This window comes from Budorcas taxicolor, chromosome X, assembly GCF_023091745.1.
Source record: "Budorcas taxicolor isolate Tak-1 chromosome X, Takin1.1, whole genome shotgun sequence".
Taxonomy (NCBI): Eukaryota; Metazoa; Chordata; class Mammalia; order Artiodactyla; family Bovidae; genus Budorcas; species Budorcas taxicolor.
Genome location: NC_068935.1, coordinates 133548293 through 133564432, shown reverse-complemented (window position 1 = coordinate 133564432; position 16140 = coordinate 133548293). Strand labels below are relative to the sequence as shown.

The 16140-nt window shown below is 43.0% G+C and overlaps 1 protein-coding gene across 3 annotated transcripts in view; it reads right to left on the bottom strand.

Annotated features, from left to right (window-relative positions):
- ARHGAP6 (Rho GTPase activating protein 6) overlaps positions 1-16140 on the bottom strand; it is a 535940-nt gene that overhangs the window by 24013 nt on the left and 495787 nt on the right. For all 3 annotated transcript variants that reach the window (XM_052662938.1, XM_052662939.1, XM_052662940.1), the window contains exons 7-9: positions 15361-15511; positions 14265-14413; positions 7638-7817 (exon numbers count right to left, since the gene is read on the bottom strand). In XM_052662938.1, coding sequence (XP_052518898.1) covers positions 7638-7817; positions 14265-14413; positions 15361-15511 — 480 coding nt within the window. The remainder of the gene's footprint in view (positions 1-7637; positions 7818-14264; positions 14414-15360; positions 15512-16140) is intronic.

The window sequence follows — 16140 nt, the reverse complement described above, 5'->3', positions numbered from 1 at the left end:
CAGAACGCAAGCTAGGCTGGTGCTTCCTCTGCAATGGATACTAAATGAATGTTGTTGGAATTGCTACAAATGCTGATAAAAATAACCCAGGATTATTGGTCTTCATGGTGTACACTGGTCTAGTTGTTTCTCTCTTCTTGGAAAGGGTACCAATCTCAAGCTATAGGAAAATTTCCTTGTTACTCATTTTTAGAGTTGGAAAACAACTTTCTTTTCCCAACTGAGGATCACTAGAATTTTTCTAATAAGTTCTTAAACTACTGTTGCCATCAATACAAGAACTCTAAAAATGAAATGTATGACTCAATCAAACTTTTTTTCTTCTGGGACTTTGCATCTAATGAAACGGAAACTAAGGAGTAGGATCGTGAAAAGCGTATTAATTTTTTTAAATCAATCAATTCTGAACGTTTATGTGAAGGAACCAAACCCATCCCAAAGGGCTTCTTCCTTTACAATTTATTGTTTCAAAGCAAAATCTCCATTGGGTTTTACTCAAGTATTTAGCAACTTTAGATATTTTCTAAGGGTACCATATACGGTTGTGTTTATTTGGAGACTCAACTCCTTAGATTTTCATAGGTTCCTTCAAAGGATAATGCTATTTCAAAAATCAAAAGAACTTTGGACTCTCCTGCTTGAAAGAAAAAATGTAAACACTGCACATATGAAGGAATAAAACTGTCACAATTAAAATCCACCCTATCAAATTAAAAATGAAACCTTGAATGATTGCCTCGGGTATAACTGCTATGATGTATTTTATTCCATAAACCACAGAGAGGGAAAGATGGTTTGAGTTTTCTCCATTTACTAAGTCACCATAACAAACCATTAAGGGCATCTGAAAGAGCAGTTCCCAGGACCCAATCCTACCATTCTATCTTGCCACCAGGTGTTTCGCACCAATCCACCACTTGGCACTGAACCAAGAAGGATGCTTTGCATTGAAAACTCCCTAACACTCCCCAGCAGAAGTCAATGTCACTGAAAGTCATGATGACATTTCTTTTCAGCTAACAAACACACTCAAAGAAATCACTTTGGCTATTTATGGGAGCAAAAGCTCAAACATGGGCAGGCCCAGCCTTGGACCTTTGTGCAGCTCTGGTTTGGAGGACGGCTTAATATTATGTAAAGAGGTCTCAGTGCATTTGAAGGGTCAGAATGCATTAAGAAATTCAAAAAATTTTTCTCACGTGCCAACCCATCCCAAGCAGTGTTTTTGCCAATTAGGAAGCATTCATGAAAAATACAGTCATGGAGCTGTGATGGGGGATGACTCGTGGAAGATGAAGAGCAAGGAACAGTCTTTGCTCCATGGCAACAGGTTACGGGAAGTGGAAAAGGATCAGGTGTAATAAACTTTGGCTCCTCTCCCCCTGTGGCAACAGTGCATGCATTCTGTCATTGCAGATAGGGACAAAGTGAGCTGGCTCCAGCAGGAACACACACTGGCTCTTGTAGCCATCTGCTGGCCTGGACATGGAGTGGGTCAGTGTTATGATCAGTTCAGAAGGACCAATGCTGTTGAAGGTCCCCTTTACTGCCCATTTTCAAATTGGCTAAAATATTCTCCCCCACCCACTCCTGGCCAAATGGACTCCATATATGAGACATCATATTAAATACATCATCTTTTGTGTAGGGGGGAGTATCACACTGTAGTAATAGTTCACTTATAGTTGTTGCATCACTTGGGCAAACACTCTTGGCTTACTTCTCATGAAATCGTGCTGCAATTTAGAATAAATTATTATGATGTACATAATAACTAGCCCAACTCCTGGCACACGAACAGTGGTTATTTAAAAAAGAAAAACAGTGGTTATATAAAAAGGGAAATGGAAATCACATATAATTATCTAGCTATGTCGATAGGGGGTGGTCTCTCGTTTGACGATCTGGGTTCCTGCTTGACTCCTTTTGACTTGGCATGCGAAAGAAATTTTAAGAAAATGTAATTTGTGCCGGGAAAGAAGAGAACACAGAGCAAGGCTTGGCTTCTAAGCTTGGAATCTTCATCACAGCTTCTGACCCTTGCTCCCAGTAGTTCTCATTCGAAATTTCCCACGTGTGCTGCGCTGATCCCCAGCTAAGGCCGACCAATCAGCAGGGTGGGAACGCTCTGGCGTTCCCACGTCTCCACTGTGCTCGGCACTTTCCATCAGCCCATAAGGGTGGTGCCTTTGCCTCTTTCCCTCTCTCCAAAAAAGAAGCCCTAGTAGTATCAGCCCTGAGAGGGAGCGGACTCTTTTCTCCACTCTGCTCTGAAGCTCTTATTAATTCCAAGCACCACGATGAATTTTCTCTGGCATTCCCAACATCAGCTACAGAAGCCACAACTTTCAGAATAATTAACGGGTCCCTGATGGAGTAGGTGAATGCTTTCTGCCTCGCAGTGATACCACTGATCATTTCTAGATATGCATGATTCTTCGCTTTGATTTTCAGTGTTCCCAGAGAGGTTATGATTTTGTGTTTTCAATTTTTACATAGTTACTGATATCAGGGATGGAGGGTTATGACTTAAAGGTTGAGGAATCTAAGGTCTATGGGTACTGAATTAAAAACAAACAACAAAACACATTTTTTCTTAGCAATACAGTATTACAGTATTTTTTTAAACAAATAATTACCGAGCTCCCATTTTCTGCCAAGTATTTTCTAGGTGCTGTGGATATCAGTGAATAAAACAAGCAAAAATCCCTGCTTTCATAAAGTTTGCATTCTATTAGGTTTCAGCATGCATAATACACAGTGAGTTAAAGGTGCTAAGTGCTAGAGCTAAAAGGAAGAAAAGAATAAAGGGCTAGGAGTATATATATGTGGGAGCAGGTCACAGTGTCACATGGCATGGTGCAGATGGGCATCACTGCCAAGGTGACATCTGGAGGTACTTTGATAGGGCAGGCACCTGATCAATTTCATGTACTAATAGCAGTGATTTCTCTCTATTTCTGAAGTGCCTGTGTGTGTGTGTGTGTGTGTGTGTGTGTGTGTGTGTGTTAGTTGCTCATTCATGTCCAACTCTTTGCAACCCCATGGACTGTAGCCCGCCAGGCTGCTCTGTTCATGGGATTTCTCGGCAAGAATACTGGAGTGGGTTGCCATGCCCTTCTCCAGGGGATCTTCATGATCCAGGGATTGAACCCGGGTCTCCTGCATTGCAGGCAGATTCTTTACTGTCTGAGCCACTAGGGAAGCCTTAAGATATCATTTCTAATTCTCAAAATAATCCTGTAAAGCTTCATCTTTTTTGCTTGTTTGTTTGTTTCCAACAGAAAAATGAAGACTTAGAATAGGGTCAAGATTACATAGCAAATACCTGGCTCAGCAGAGATTTGAATTCTGGGAACTGTTTGTAAAGCTCATGGTCCTCCCACCATTTTGGGAGTTTCCCAAGATGTGGTTTTCCCAAGGTGTGATTAGGAAACTAGCAGAAAGCCCTGGAGGCATTCATTAGTGCACAATTCTGGGCCCCATCTCATTGCTATTCAGTTTGACTCTCTGGAGTGCAGCCCAGGAATCTGAATGTCTGACAGATTTTTCTTACGACTCTGCTGCATGTTCAAGTTTGATAACTATGATTTTAATCTGCTGCTTTGGTCTTTTGATAGAGTGATCATCGTGGTGGGTGTTATCATGACCTCTTTCCAGCTGGATGATTTCTAACCCAGTGTCTGAAAAGCAAACAACCAGTTTAAAAAAAAAAAAAAAAAAAAGACTGTCGAAGCCACGCTCTCAAATTGCAGGTCAGCCTCTAAAGCTGGGTATCGCTTCTGTATTCTGGGACAAAGTCAGGTTCTTTTTGGCCCTTTCCCATTAAGTCAGATATTAGCCACTTGGGAAAGGCAGTGTCAACATGTGGAAATAAAGGACATTATAACACTCAGAACAAGCTTTGGGTCCCTGCCAGGCCTCTGTGGGTTTTTATACCCCTTTCATCAGTTCCATGGAACCACGCCTCTAGAGTGCATTTTGCCTTGAAGGACAAACTCACAGCCACCTTTTCTATCAAGTCTTCCTTTCTGATGCCAATGGGAAGTGATGCCTCCCACTCTGACCTCATAAACATTTCCAAGAACTGTGAAAGAGTACAACAGCTAACCACCTTTAACCATTAGGTTCTGTCTAGCTTCATCCTTTCTTGTTTGGAATTACTGCGCTACTTCTGAAAGCTTCTTAAAACAAAACAAAATGAAACAGCTATATACAGGAATGAATTTTTGTCCATTCACACAGACCAGCTTTGCCAACCAGTCACCAGTGTCAGTATAACAAACTAGATTCTGAAATGCCAAATATTCCAAAAAGCATCTACAAGTGAGGAGATTAATTAATAAAAAGAGGTGAAGCTAGGGCATAGAACTGTGCAGATTTTAGAACTAGAAGGGATCTTGGTTATTATTCATTCTAACCTAGTCCTTTGCTAATTAAAGAAATGGAAATCAAAGAAGATGAGGTCTCAGAGCTAACGTATAGTAAGTGTTAGTCGCTCAGTCGTGTCTGACTCTTTGTGACCCCATGGACTGTAGCCCACCAGGCTCCTCTGTCCATGGGATTCTCCAGGCAAGAATACTAGAGTGAGTTGCCATTTCCTCCTCCAGGAGATCTTCCTGACTCAGGGATTGATCATGGGTCTCCTGCATTGCAGGCAGATCCTTTACCATCTGAGCCACCAGGGAAGCCATGTATAGTAAAGAGAGGACTATAGCAAAGTCAGTTTTCTTTTTGCTGACCTAGGCCAGACATCTTTGTCAGGTCCTCCTACTTCATTGTCCTTCTTCTCAATATATAAATCTCAAAGGTTGTCTAAGGAGATCAAGAATGCTTACGTGAATGGTGAACTGACTCTGAGAAAGGTAGCCTTAATTCCTCCATGCCTATACCTTTTCATAAGGAGTAAGGATCAGTAATATGGAAATCATCATACATCACAGAGGTACCACTGAGTCATTCATTAATCCAACCAATATTTCCTGTGTTTCCACCAAGTACCAGGTGTAGGGGTAATGCAGTAAAAAAAAAGTAGATGGAAATGAACAAAAATTCACTCCGACAGAAAGCTTATATTCTAGTGGGGAAACACAAACAAGAGAAATGAATAAAGTCCTTATGAGTAATGATGAGTGCTAAGAGGAAAAGGCAGGGAGAGGGAATAGGAAGTGAGGATGTGCGTGCATGGTTGTGGGCTGTATGTTAGACAAGGTGGCCACGGAAGGCCTTGTTGAGAAGTACAGATCACAACTGGGGAGTGCAAATATGAGCTACTACCCAAGAGAATTCTGACATCAGTCTCTACAGGGAATGGCAGACAGAGATGAGATCTGGAAAACGCTGGGAAAGATTTGAGTATCGACATTCTTCTGGTGCTGTTAATAATCTAGGCAGTAGGAAATGGAAGGAGAGGAATGGAACAATTAAAATGGCAGCAACTAGACTTTGAAGGAGGCCATGAGGCAATTTGCTAGTATCTGAGGCGAAAAGAAATGTCTGATGGTTTGTGGTTTCACATAAAGAACTTTGCTTAGAATACAGAATTTAGAGCATGGAATTCAGATTGACAAGCAGTATTATTATTATTATTTTTAATCTACAGAGCATGAAGCAATGCCAAGACTACTTGGCAAGATGATATGTGACTTAAAATTTGATGAAAATGTTGAAAAATTCAAACATCTGATTTACCCAAATATGTAATTAATTACGAGGATTTTAGCTGAAGGGTGAAATTTATATTGTTGTTGCTGTTTAGTTGTTAAGTTGTGTTAAGTCTTTTGTGACCCCATGGACTGTAGCCCGCCAGGCTCCATCTGTCCATGAGATTTCTCAGGCAAGAATACTGGAGTTGGTTGTCATTTCCTCCTCCAGAGGATCTTCCCAACCCAGGGACTGAACCCGCATCTCCTGCATTGGCAAGTAGATTCTTTGCTACTGAGCTACCAAGGAAGCCCTGAAATTTATTATACAGAGTTCATGAAATTTTCCATGGTTTTTTTTTTTTTTGAGAGTCTACTGCATGCAACACATAGGCAGTGCCTCAGAGACTCAAAGAGGAGCAAGACACATTTCTACTTCAGTGAACTTTTCACTGCAGTAGATCCATTTTCACTTCCTCCTGGGCATCCAGAAGGAATTCATTTCTCCACTTCCCTTGCAGTGAAGTACAATTTGTGGCTGAGTTCTGGCCAATAGGATTGGAGTGGGCAAGATGGATGTCCCTTTTAGGTCTGGCCCATGAAATCCTAGGGGATTGAAGAGTCTCAAAATGCAAGGAGCTAGGGTCCCTATGTCACCAGCAGGAAGGCTGTCCACTAAACATCTGATTAAAATTTCTGTGATATTTGTGTCTATTGTACTGAAGTGCTGAGATCTGAGCCAATTTGGGTTGCCCAAATCATACAATTATTGATGAACATTTGCATAGAATTTTACAGTTTGCAGAATGCTTTCACATATCAAAGGATTCTGGGAACCGCCCTGGGAAACAGGTCATATTTTAATTTTTTCCCCATTTCCCCAAAACTGAAATTGATGCTTATTGAATACTGAATTACTCGGTCATGATCACAAAGGTGCAACAGAGAGAGCAAATATTCTAAACCACTGGCTCTCAAATTTACAAAAATAACTGATATAAGACAAGGATGGAAATAAATATAAAACAAAGCCTTTGATAAACATAGACAAAATATTAGGGAAATTCAAAAGAGGGAATTAGCACACTCAGCTGAAGAAAGCCACCAAAGGCTCTAGTGGAATAGGTAAGATCTATAGTAAGTGTTTGCAAATTAAAAAAGAAATGTATGAAGAACCATCAAGAAGGTTCCTACAAATTTTGATATGTGCTATGAGTGGTGAATAGACACAGAAGAGACTTGGCATTTGTTCTAATGATCCAAGGGAAGTGGGAGCAAGCAATGAAGTTTTTCTGAAGGAAAACAGGAACCAGGAATTCAATACAAATCAAAAAAATATTTACTGGTGCCTGCTAGATGGAGAGCCTTCCAAAATTGTACAGAGGATACAGAGAGGCAATAACAAGGGCACAGCCTGTGTTTTAAATGCGTTTATAATCTACTAGGGGAAATAGCCATACATGACTTCAACACAATGTTAAGATAAACATCAATAGGAACAGTAATAGGGTTCAAGGGACAGAGAAGTGACATGGCAAAGTGATGTGAGAAAGACACAGGGAAGATAGGTAGAGCTTCATGCAGGAAGCAGAATCTTCGATTGACCTTGGAGGAGGGGCCATTGCTGAAGATAGTTATAAATACATGAATTCATGGGGGCTACATATAATTCCAAAAAGAAGTCTTTTTATCAATTTTGGGGGCAAGGACACTGCTATACAATTAATCAAGTGACTCCAAAACATGACTATTGTTTAGGAGACAATGAAGTGAAATTTATAATTTGGATATGTTTGTTTAAACGTGGAATCATAAACTTACAGTGATGTCATAGGTAGGTACATTTCTATTCCTACTGAAATTGCCTGGCTTCCAGGGAATTCAGTCAATGACCAGTACTATGAGCCAAAAGGTGGTGTCCCTGTTTCATTATGCCACCAAGAGGCAATCAACAGGCAGCTTACTGAGATGTCCTGCCAAACACGGGACACTCACCATGAACAGGGCTTCATAATTTTCAATCATTTTCTGCACCACAGCAATGATGGCTGTGCTCTCTTCAGCGCGGGCCGAACTCTGGACTGAGAACTCTTTGTCTGACGACTTCTGCTTGTGCAGCAGGTTGGGTCCAAATATGGTGGCCAAGTTTAGAGATGTCATTTTGTTCCCAGTGACCTATAGAAGCAGAGGATACAAGAATGTTGTGATTTTCGCTTTTCAAAACACTGAGTGGTTAAATAATCGATAGAATCTTTTTACTTTCTCATTTTTTTTTCTGCAAGGACCACATCATCTCTGTCAGAATCCATGAAGGGCATCACATTTTCCCTTTGCTTCACATCTTGAAGTTCATAGCTCAGTGGTCATATCAATAGCATACTGAGTAAAATTTTAGAATGCTGTTTTTGTGAAACTGGTACTATATAAAACTTCTATCCTGTCTGCTCTCAAAAAATATTGATGTTCATCAATTTGACTGACCATCTATCCATCCCTCTATCTATCCCTTCATCCATCAACTCATCATCTCTTTATTACTCCATCCACTCAGTACCCACCATAGATAGAGGCATTTTTCATGGATTCTAATTATTCTAAATTTTTTTTCAACAAAGATCACAAACCACTCCTTATTTTAAAGGGTTCACATTCTAGAGGAGAAAAGCAATTGATCAATTACAAGTAGTCGAGAAGATCCCCTGGAGGAGGGAATGGCAACCCACTCTAGTATTCTTGCCTGGAGAATCCCATGGACAGAGGAGCCTGGCGGGCTACAGTCCATGGGGTCAAAAAGAGTCAGACACGACTGAACTGACCGAGCACGCATGCATGAGGATAAAGTATGAAACTATCAACTCTGGAGGCCCCAGGGAAGACACTCCAAAGAGAGGCAACATTTGCCCAACACCTTGAAGGAGAATAGAATTCGCCAGGCTGAAAACAGAGGAGCTGGTGCAGGGGGCACCTCCACAGTGGTGAGAACACTGTATGCAAAGACAGAAATAGATAAAATATGCCAAGGCACCCCAGGAAGCTCAGCAAGGCAGAGGGTGCTACAGGAAGGCCTGGTGAGGGCCAGATGAAAGTCACCGCTACGTGTCCCCTGAGGGGCAAACCTGCTCCAGGTTGAGAACCACTGATCTAGGCCAGTTATTTCTCCTGTTGAAATCTGTTGAAAATCTATAAATGCCCAGGTAAGTATGGGAACTGTGAATGCCTGGGGAGGTTCCTTTGCCTGGGAAGGTCTGCATGGCCTTCGAGAGACAGGTATAAAATTCTTCGAGAGACAGCATAAAATTCAAACACAGAATCAATTCCTGACTCACAGCTAAGACTCAGCCTCTGGAGTCCCCACCTTGTCCCATGGAGCCCTGAGTGGATGGCTACCCAGCCCTGCAAGCCCAGCATGGCACTTGCCTGCGTGGGTGCTCAGTAGCTCAGTCGTGTCCAACTCTTTGCAACCCCATGGATTGTAGCCCATCAGGCTCCTCTGTACATGGGATTCTCCAGGCAAGAATACTGGAGTGGGTTGCCATTCACTGCTCCATGGGATCTTTCCAATCCAGGGATCGAACCTAGGTCTCCTGCATTGGCAGGGGGATTCTTTATCATTACCACTAAAGTAAAGATAAAGGGGTGTGTTATTTTTAGAAGGCGAGGCCGTTTTCAAGTTTGCCGCCAAATGGAATGATTTCATGTGGTAAACACTGGGAACTTTTAAGAAAGTGCCCTTTATGTACAATGGTTCAATTCCGTTTTTCCTTTGTTTCATTTTATCGATATAAAACTTGACAAGTTTTCATATTATTTTTCATTTCTCTTCCTGGAAACTCATGGCTGAGGATAAAACCAAATGTGCTCTATTTTCAAATTCATCCCTTTAAAACTCAGAGGCATTTGGAATGCTTCCCCTTCCCCTCTTAAAGTAATATTGGGGTTTTCTAATTAAAACAACAACAACATGATCAAATAGAAGAATTTGTTTTCTTTGCAAAGAATGTTTATTATAAGGACAATCCAGAACCCTGCACCCTGCTTCCGCTCGCTTGTCTTCTCCTGGTGCTATTTTGGGAATGCAACACAAGCCTGCTGTTAAAATGCACCAAGATTCCAGCTGCAGACCACGATGCTGTGGTTTGTTAACACTTTTTTTGTTTTGGTTGGTTTTACTTAATTGTCTTTTAAACTGGAAAGGAGATTTGCTTACAGATGGCATCCACCTTTGTCCCCCATGTTACAGCATCTCTCTCTTTCTTGCTTGCCCCCATCACCTTTCTCTATGACTGGCTAATATAATGTGCACTTGGGCTTGCTCCATTATTTATCAGAGAATTCAGGGAAAACATTTATCTCTAAATAAGCATCCTAGATCATTTCTAAGCTGAATATGAATAGCTCACATTTATTAAAAGTTCAGCATGTCGGTGAGGGAGAGAAGGATTGGGAGTTTTGGATTAGCAGAAGTAAACTTGAACATAGAATGGAATAAACAACAAGGTCCTACTGGAGAGCACAGGGAGATATATACAATGCGTGCTCACAGCTAACTTGGGTCCGACTCTCTTCCAGCCCCATGGACTGTAGCCCGCCAGGCTCCTCTGTCCGTGGGATTTTCCAGGCAAGAATACTGGAGTGGGTTGCCACTTCCTTCTCCAGGGGATCTTTCTGACTCAGGGACTGAATCCAGGTCTCCTGTACTGTAGGCAGATTCCTTACCATTTGAGCTACCGGGCAAGCCCTACTTGAGCCCCTACTCTATGATAAACCATCTTGGAAAAGAATATGAAAGAGAATGTACCTATATAACTGAATTAGTTTGTTGTACAGCAGAAATTAACACAACACTATAAATCAGCTATATGTCAGTAAAATAGAAAAATTTTTCAAGTTTAGCACGTAGAGTCACTGGGCTAGGGGCTTTGCATAGACTGTTGCGATTCCTTCTCACTCCTCACAAGATGAAGCCGCTGCTGCGGTCATCATTATTCTACAGACAAGGAAAGGGATGCACAGAGCCTGGTTCCAGGCAACCTCTGCCCCTCACTCTTGCTGGCAGAGCCAGCACAGCGGGCACATGGGAAAACTGGCTCCAAAGCCCGGCCAGGGTGAGGAGAGTCAGGTACTGACCCTGCTACAGAGCCAAAGCCAAGCTTCCACTTCCTTGAGGCCTGTATCTCATCAAAGGCCCATAATCCCAGCCCTGTGCTGGTGGTCTGTAACTTCTTTTTGCCTCATAAGATTCTCTGAAGAACTGGAGGCTAGCTATGGACCCTCTCACCAAAAAAGAAAAAAAAAAAGTATACATTCACACCACATATTCCATGCCATGCCAGGGAGTTCTTAGATAACCTGAAAACCACTGCTCTAGACGTTTCCATGATGTCCCTGCAATATTCTCTCTACAGGAAATGAAATCTTTCTTGCATTTGGGAATTTCTCTTTTCCCCTAAGGAGCAAAACAAATAGCAAACTGAAGAAAATGGAATAAAGCAAAACAAACCCAAGATAGCAAAACATTTGATAAAATCCCACTATTTTTTCCCCCTAAAGCACTCATTTACTGGTCAATAATTTTTCTCACACCCTTCTTTTAGACATCTTTAAGATACCGTCAGTGATGCATGGGAGTTTAAGCACCTATTAGAAAAGATATTCATCTTATAAAAGAGGAAGTTCAAGTCTCCCCCTACCCCAACTCTATTTTCCCTCCTCTTCCTCTGTTTTATAAAAACAATTTCACATAGTAAGGTGCTGGCAGAGCCTGTGTGGGCCTCCAAGCTCCTTGACCCTCTGCATCATTTTTCTTCCTTTTGCAATGCGTAATAACTGCCCAAGAGACAGGTAACACACCTAGCACAAACTAACAAACAGGTAAGAGCAAAAGTTGAAAACTGCTTGGTTTCTTGACTGTATTTTACGGTTGAATTTTTCTCTCACTCCAGTGTGCCCATTCTGAGTTCTCTACCTGTTCATAACAAAGCAACTTACATCATGAATAAAGAACCTCTCTCTCATTCCTCCTTCCTTACCCTTCTTTTCTACCAGAAGGGGTTTTAAGCTAACTCCCATTCCCAGGCCATACTTCTGTGGCCTGCTTACTCAACCCCTGCACACCCTTTAATATGGTGTTTAAATTCAATCTCCCCCGCAAAGCGATTCTTAACTTTTCTGGTCCACGTTCATCACTTCATCTCTGGAGTTCTGCAGTGACTCTGTGTTGAGATTTCTAATTCTATATTTGCCTTGTGTTTTTACCCCCTCCACCTAGGATGCCATGGCGTTCCGGGAACATGAATTAGAAAATTCCTGAATGATGCTCACTGGTTTAGAGGAACACAGAGTAGGTGCTCAGAACATACACGATTCAGATACCAAGGCCACTCTTCTATGGAAACATTTATAATGTGAGGTGCTGTTTTTCACAGTGCTATTCCTATGAAAACTTCATAACTCACTTTCCTCCTGTCTCAAACCAATCTACAACATAGATTATATCACCTTAGTCAACTCCTTCCAAAGATTCATGGCTTAAAAGAATCAACCACCTACCACTGGCAAAGGCATTCAGTACTCTGGGAACTTAGCCCGATTTCCTCTCAGACCTCATCAGTACTTTCCCACACTGCAGCCTCTAGTCCAAGATGGCTGTGTGGGCTACATCTTCCTGTAACTTCTGAACATTTCACAGAAGCAATGCTCTCCTCATATTTCCTCTGTCTCTCTAATTTTTGGTTACTGGTCCTTCATTTTGACTCAAGGTTTAGGTTAAGAGTGTCTAGAAACCCTTGTCATCTCTTGCTTCCCGTACAACTTTGCTGTTACCACCACATATTTTTCTATGCCTTGTAATAAACTAGTTTTCTCAATGACTGTGCAGTAGCAGTTGAAGAAGTTTTGTGTCCAAAGTTTAGATAAGGAAGTCCAGGTTTAGGAGGTTAACAGATTTGTCCAAGAACACAGAATCAATGAGTTATAAAGCTACCAAGTATTTACAACCAGGGTGGGACCCCCATCATCTCCGGGGAAAGAGGGACTTCCCGGGCGACACTAGCAGTAAAGAACCCGCCTGCCAATGCAGGAGATGTAATAGACGTGGGTTTGCTCCCTCGGTCGGGAAAATTCCCTGCAGAAGGGCATGGCAATCCACTCCAGTATTCTTGCCTAGAGAATCCCACGGACAGAAGAGCCTGGTGTGTTAGTCCATGGGGTTGCAGAGAGTCAGACACGACTGAAGCGACTTAGCACGCACACATGCAAGGATGTTTTCTTTTCTTTGCCATAGGCAATGCAGTCTTGTTTAGCATTTGGACTGAAAGAAAGTCTGGAAATGATTCTAAAAAGGCACAAGTGATTTCCACTGGACATTTTGCTTTCCTCAGTGCCTTCTTAAATCACCTAAAACCTGACTTCCTTCACACATAGTACTTAAGAAATGTCAGAGAGGCGTTTCATGTAACTGGGAACCCAGACAGGGCTCTGCCTTAACCCAGTGATTAGGCAGATGATTCTATAGCTTATAGTCAATAAAGGCTGACACCCAGTCGGGTAATATAACTACTTAACAATTATGCGAATTACAGTATATCCAGTGAAGAGCAGTGTGGGCTGAAGGAAGGTGTCAGTGTCATATTATGAAACCTGAAGCCAGCAGAGTTTCACTAATAACTGCTATGGAGATAAACGGCTAACTCAGGGAAGTTCTATTCTCACACTGATAGGGACGATGAGGATAAGAAAGGTAGAATTGCTTTTCTGGATTAAAGCGAAAAAAAATTACATATAGGGAAAGAAACCTGACAATTACAGAAATGAATCCATGACACAGCTGAGTTCTGCTTAATAGGATTTAAAATAGAAAGCTTCTGAGGTAAGTAACCTTGGAATGTCTTTGGCTCCTTGTTGATTTACAATGCATGTTAGCATAGTAAAGGGTCTGAGCTCTCCTGGGGAATAAAAGGTCAGGGACAAGTATGACTGCATGGTTTCAAAAAAGGGAAGAAGGTTTCCTGTTAGGGTTAAGATTAAATAAGTTGCTCGCTAATAAACTCTGGGAGTTGGTGATGGACAGGGAGGCCTGGCGTGCTGCAGTTCATGGGGTCGCAAAGAGTCGGACACAACTGAGCGACTGAATTGAACTGAATAGGTCACTTAAAATTGAGGCCAGCATCTCTCCTTTGTTCAAGGGAGAAAGTGGAAAATACCTTGAAGTACCAAAGAACACCAGAGCCTAAGACCTCAGGTTGGGGGCCAAGTCCAACAAGAACATTCCAGAGGCGTCCAGAGGACTGCGGGGAACCTGTCTCTAGCAGCTGATACCAGGTGGCACTGAGATGCATTGTTGTTTAGTCGCTCCGTCGTGTCCAACTCTGTGCGACTGCATGGACTGTAGCCTGGCAGGCCCCTCTGTCCATGGGATTCTCCAGGCAAGAATACTGGCGTGGCTTGCCACGCCCTCCTCCAGGAGATCTTCCTGACCCAGGGACTGAACCCACGTTTCCTGCCTTGGCGGGCGGATTCTTTACTGCTGAGCCACCAGAGAAGCCGCCTTATTCTTTTTCAGCTCTCCCTTTCAAAACAGGAAAAAGGAAGAGGCGCGCATGCGTGGCGGCAGCAGGGGCGCACCTCCTGGCCGTCCTTGCTGACGTTGTCCTCGGCGTGCCTGGCCACGATGGACAGGAACTGCAGCAGGCGGTGGAGTGTGTCGCAGTTGCAGGGAGGTAGCAGGTAGATGAGGAGCTGCAAGGTGCCCAGCTGTTCCTCTGGCTCCAGCACTGAGCAAGGCAAGAAGAGGGGCTCTCAGTAAGTGAAGACGGAGGTCACTCCCTTCTGGCTCAACTGTCTTCAGAAAGGGATTAGCAAGGCAAGTCACCTTTCATTCCTGCCCCCCACCATTGGTTTAGCAATTCAACAGTAAGGTTCTATGAGGGATAGAAAGATCAACGCGACCTGGGGAAATGTAACATGCACAGAAATCATTCTAATCCAGGCGAGAAAGGTAACCTCATTTCCCTTACTTTCTTCTACTTCCTTCCCTTGGTGGAAATCCTCACAAACTTTAGGGATCACAGACCATTTGTGAACCATGTGGGAATGTTCTAAAATCTGAGTTTCTAACAGATTGGAGCCCCTGGTCTGTTGAGCAGTACACAAGAGGTAGTCTTTTTGTTGGCAATAAGCGAAACCCGGTACAAAGTCAGGGTCTTCTTCTCTGTTGTGAGCCTCTCACCTGCAGCAGGAAGGAACGCACGGAGGCTCGCACAGTTCCAACCACTTCCTCCTCCCGGTCGCCCTCCTGTTCTCCTTTGGGGATCTATGCCTCTAGCCCTGAACCAGCCACATTGCAAGTCCTGGTTCTGGGCTCTGCCTGGAATATTTCCCGTCCCCCTTTCTCACTCTGGGTTCCAGAAATGCAAACTCATTTTTAGGCATGGACTCAATCCACTCTGATACTCCAAAGCATCAGTTTGTAGCACTTTCTACTATCCTAGAGTTGTCTGAAGGCATGTCCAGTGTTTCTTGGCTACTTCCATTTGTTTCATGGCAACTTTCTTCCTGCCAATTCTCCCCAGGGTAAGTCTCAGAAAATTCCCCCAATGGCCCGATCATTAGAGATAGATAAATCAGGTCAAAATAGCTATTAGGAAACATATGCACAAGGTTTTGATGAGTGAGTGGGACATCCCAGTAAGACATCCCCGCAGATGGTTGGGTTACATACAGAGGGTATTGATGAAAGCTGTGTACAGCTCCCTGGTGAGCAGGGGGTCTGGCATGTCCCTTAGGAACTCCTTCAACAAGGCAGCCACATCATGGACGCTGTGCTCTTCCTCGAGGGAGACATCAACCCCACGGTCAAACTCCTCACGTAGCTGGAAAGACAATGGTTCCAGTGGCAGTCTCAGAACAGCACACCTCAACATTCAGCACCCAGCAAAAGAAGGGCTGTGACACCCAGCCTCAAGGAGTAGGTTTACCCAGGCCTCGCCCAGACCCCAGGAAGGAGGAGCAAACAACATGTGACCTTGATCTATAGAGTCTATGCAAACCCAGCCCTAAATATATGAAGTGAAAGTGTTAGTTTCACTATATATATATATATATATATATATAGCCACCAGGGAAACCCATATAAGCCCATATATATGTGTATATATCTATAGCCACCTGGTGGCTAAGACTGTAAAGAATCTGCCTGCAATGCAGGAGACCTGGGTTCGATCCCTGGGTCAGGAAGATCCCCTGGAGAAGGGAAGGGCAACCCACTCCAGTATTCTTGCCTGGAGAATCCCATGGACAGAGGAGCCTGATGGGCTACAGTCCAGGGGGTCACAAAGAGTCGACACAACTGAGTGACTAACACTTTCACTTTTAAATATATATATATACACACACACACACACACACACACACACGCATAGGAAATACATTATTAAATAAAAGTATCAGTGGGTTTACTGTTAATGACACAAGCAGCAGGGCTTGATAACGACATCCAGAA